Source organism: Alligator sinensis, unplaced genomic scaffold, assembly GCF_000455745.1.
Source record: "Alligator sinensis unplaced genomic scaffold, ASM45574v1 scaffold138_1, whole genome shotgun sequence".
Taxonomy (NCBI): Eukaryota; Metazoa; Chordata; order Crocodylia; family Alligatoridae; genus Alligator; species Alligator sinensis.
Window position 1 is genome coordinate 279,324 of NW_005841862.1, and position 4,560 is coordinate 283,883.

Here is a 4,560-nt window from a genome sequence, read left to right on the forward strand (position 1 = left end):
GGAAATACATTTCTGGAGGGCTCTAAAAATGCAATTCAGAAAGTCACTGAGCCAAAGGAGGAAAATAAAATTTGAGCGTACCATGGAAACTGGCATTATTTCACAGAACCAGTGGAAGCCACAACCCTGGTTACCTCTCTCACTAAGAAATCAGATTAAATCAGGGAGCCCTGGTAATTCAATAATGAACCCCCATGATGGGAAGGCAGTGTAATTTACAGCATTTCAGTAGGTCCAGGAGAATCTCTGCTACCTCTTGCTGTGAGAACTTTAACTAATGAAAGTGAGGCCCTACATACATAGCTGAATGGATTGATTTTGTTTGTTTGTTTGTTTGTTTTTTGGTTTTTTTTTGCCCAAGAGGTCATCTGCAGGCCACACAGTATTTTTTTTTTCTGCTAAGGAATATGAAATAATTGCTCTCTAACCTGTGTTTTTGCAAAGCAGTTCTTCATGAAGCCCACGTACTTTTTGCTTTGCATAGTACAAGATGGGTAACATACTTAGTTTAGGCTTTCATTTAGAATAAAGAGACTAGAGGAGATGGAGGCTGGCATGTGGCTTAATATACAGAATGGAAGAAAAGGACCAGTCATTACTTTTCTTGCTTCTTCAGGAGGGAACCCACCAACTAGTTGAAAGTGGAAGGTATGACACAAAGGAAGACTTCACAGTGGTTGTGCAGCCATTTCTGGAAAAAGTGTCAATGCCCAAGACCAAGGTAAGAATAACAAACCAAACTCAGACCTGGTGAACCTTTGCTGAATCACTAGAATTGCATCTTGCTTATATCTGCTGAAGCAGCAGCTCTGGTTACCTGTCCTGGGAAATCAGATAGAGTCAAAGAGCCCTGGTAATTCAAGAGCAAACCCCAGTGACAGGAGGTCAGTGTAACAGAAAGGATTCCAGTGCTTCAGGGAGAGTCTCTGGTGTCTCTTGCACTGGGGACTTTGGCCATCAGGACTCTGCTATGTTAATTTGTCCAACATTTAAGCTTCAATTGAGCCTAGATCTAGAATGACCAGAAATGCTTTTGAAGGGGGGAGAGATCATGGGTAATATTACTGAGGGCCTACTTAACCCTGGTCAGTGACTCAGCAAATGGGATAAATCATAAGGCTGTAAATCATATTTCTAAAAACTCCACGCATCTTTTCATTCCCCAGGTCAGCAGCTTGATCTGATCTATGTTGGTAACAGTGTTGGTTTTGGAGGCCTTCCTGGCTGCTTTTAAATTCTAGGGTAACTGGGAGTTTTAGTTGGGAGAGGAATGTGATAATGCATTGTTGTGCCAATGTTTTTGGTCCTATTCTTACCCCTCTTGTGACAGCAGGTGTCTCTTTCCTTAGGAAGGATTGCCTGATGCCTCATTTTTTGCCCCAGACTGTTTCCACTTCCACCAAAAGGCTCATTCTCAGGCTGCCCGTGCCTTGTGGAACAACATGGTAAGACCATGGAAAGCACATCAGTCCCTATCCTGTCCTTTAGCAGCAAAGCACAATGAGCCACCACGAAGACAGTTCTAGCTCTGCTGAAAATGGAACTGGGTTCTAAAGGGGAAACAATGTTTATTTGTAGTAAATTTACCTGAACACAAACCAACTCTATTAAAAGATTGTATCCCAGGATCTGTTAAGGCTGAGTATATTCAGAAGATAATCAAAGTGCCAGGTTTTGCATTATTCTTACCACTCGCCTTACACATATCATAGAAATTCATCACTTTATATGTAAACTGTAATTTAAAGCAGTGATTCTCAACCAGGAGGCTGCAGGTACCTTGGGATCTTTTCAAGGGTGCCTCACGGTGCTATGCAATGTTATCACTGTTAGGTTTTCAAAGAGGATTCATAAGATAAACCCAGAGATTTCAAGTAGGAATACATATACAGGCAGTCCTCGACTTACAACATTTCGAGTTACAACATTTCACACTTACGTTTCTAAATTGACACCCTGTTTCAACTTTCTGACGTCAGTTTCAACTTTACAACCCTTGATCTGATGTGATGCCATACCAGCGAAGAAGTTCGCTGTGTCACCCATCTCCCTGGAGAACATCTGTCCAAACCTCCTTGGACGTTTTCTTTAAGAAAGCAGACAAGACTCCAGAAAACCCTGCAGCCAAGACTCCTGAGAAGACTCCAGCCAAGAACCCTTCAAAAAGTCCAACCAAGAGCCCTTAAAAAGTCCAGCAAAGTCAACTCAAAGAAGTCCTTCCAAATCAATATGATTGATATTTACAATATAAATACATTTATGTAGCTATATTACTCATCTATAATTGATCAAGTACAAAATCCTGGGGTATTTTTCATGAAAATAGGGTATCGGGCCTTGGTTCAGAAACCAATCCCCCATTTATAACATTGTTTCTTATGAGAAAGTTGGTTCCGAGTTACAATGTTTCAACTTAAGATGTGGTTTTCAGGAACCAATTGTGTCGTAAGTCTGAGGACTGCCTATAATGTTAAATACATTCTCACCTGTTGTGGGTTTTCTGAGTTCTTTGCAGCAGAAAAATGGCTCTAATATTTTTCCATAGTCAAAACATGAGTGAAAACTAAGCGCTAGCATTTTCTGAGGGGTGCCTGGAATCTAAGTGTTGAGAAACACTGCTTTAAAGGCAAGATTCTTTAGATGGATGTTTCTGTGGGTAAAAGGGGTGATTAATATACATGCAATGCACAGCAACGTTCCTGGAGTTCTTACGGGGATAGTTCATGAAAGCTGATAATAAACAGCTCCTTGTGCTTTTCCATATCAGCACTCATCATTTCCTTTGTCCCCTTTTTCCTTTCTGGGGTGCAGCTAGAATCCCATGGAGAGAAGACGGATGCACAGGCTCTTGAAGAAGTGATAACCCTCAAATGTCCAAGCCGGGTATATGTGCAACATTACATTACTGTGGTTTGTGTAACAGCGCATTGTTGTGGTTTGCATCCCCACAAGGTGCTCTGGTACAGTGAATGATAGAGTGGCATTTCTGCTACCTCCGGATAGTTACCAGATACTCCATGTCCTTTCCCCTTCCCTACCTTTTTGTTTATAGTTAGCACCAACAGGGATGTGCATAATTTCCAGTGATATTCTGGCTGGCCTCTTCTCAGGACTGCAAGAAGGAGGAAACCTCCTTGCTTATTTGCCTTGTATCCCTACACACAAGGCCTGGTTCTAGTACAGCTGGGAATTGGGCCTGCATAGCCAGACCAGCTTAGTTTCACTCTCCAAACTGAGTGAAATATGAAACACAAACAGCATCAATGGAGAGTGAAAAATGAAAGGCCAGTGCTTAGGCTGGTAAGAGTCAGTATAACTCTGCTGAATTCAGTAGAGCTTCTTTGATGATTGCTAGCTGAGGATAGTCACCAGCTGTTCAATGCCTTTGGCCCAAATAATCAGAGATGCTATTAGTCAAACAGGTAAAGACACTGAAAGTGTCCTTTAGCTGTTTACTTTATGAAGATGGTACTAGAGCATTGCTTGGATATTTTAGATGTTTGGATTTTAGATTTGCATGCTGCAAAGCTTGTTGGAGAGCAGCAGAGCCCCTTGTAGTTCTTGAGAATAAGTGATTGCTTTCAATTTTTATGTGACTGGATTGAGGCCTAGTGAATGGAAAGCTCCAAACATTCTTCTGCAGCTTTGCATTGACTCAGATTTCCATATTGCATAGGCTCAGCCATTTCTGAAGACCTACAAGAACAGTAATATTACATACTCCAATGAAACGACACCACCACTGCCTTCAGCTGCTCCCCCAGGGCAGAGACCAGATGAGGTACAGTTTGCACAATATATGAAATTGGTCACTGGAGGAGCCTCCTAAATTGGCGACCAGTTTAGGAGGCTGTGAGCTGTACATTGCAAAAAAGTCTCTCAAACTTTTCACAATGCTTGCATAATAAACTGCAGTTGCACATATTTTGCAATGCTGCTGTCAAGACCAAGAATCATTTTTATGTGTGACAAATTGATTTCCATGACCAAGGTCTGTCTGATGTATTACAGGCTAACAGGGATATGTTTTACTCAGCTGGCCTCCTCCTGGAGGACAGCTAATTGACACTTTTCTACATGTCTGTGGCTAAGATTATTCAGGTTCTTTCACCTTTCCCCTATTCCTTTAGAATCATGGAAGCCAGCTGCTATGTGAGGGCCAGGCTCCTTCCATCTCTTATCCCACTTCAGGTAGGCTGACCTGTTTGGTCTCAGAGACTTTTTCTTTCAACTGCACTTTAAGGGAAGTTTTATTTTTTTGTATTTAAGTAATTCCTGAAATGTGAAAAGGTTTACATCCAGCAAAGTTATCACTTTCTATTAAGGAAGTGATGCCAAAACCATGCTTGTAGGTAATCTTCCAAGAGAGCCTAAATTCCTGCAATATCTAAAATTTCCAGGATGTGGAAACCCTTAAATGGTATCATCTGTGCTTGAGGACAATGGGTTGGGAGCCTGGCCTTCTCTGGGTTCTACTTTGATACCTAGTAGTGTTTACTTTTTAATGAACACATGCTCTTTTTTGCAATCCTGTTCTTGCAGCATTTAGTACCATCATTC

General features: G+C 41.5%; 1 protein-coding gene across 1 annotated transcript in view; it reads left to right on the forward strand.

The window, feature by feature from the left end:
• Positions 1-4,560, forward strand: part of PLB1 (phospholipase B1) — a 113,446-nt gene that overhangs the window by 58,745 nt on the left and 50,141 nt on the right. Inside the window, exons 21-25 of the mRNA XM_025215868.1 lie at positions 617-721; positions 1,350-1,445; positions 2,812-2,883; positions 3,677-3,781; positions 4,131-4,191. Of these exons, the coding sequence (XP_025071653.1) occupies positions 617-721; positions 1,350-1,445; positions 2,812-2,883; positions 3,677-3,781; positions 4,131-4,191 (439 nt within the window). The remainder of the gene's footprint in view (positions 1-616; positions 722-1,349; positions 1,446-2,811; positions 2,884-3,676; positions 3,782-4,130; positions 4,192-4,560) is intronic.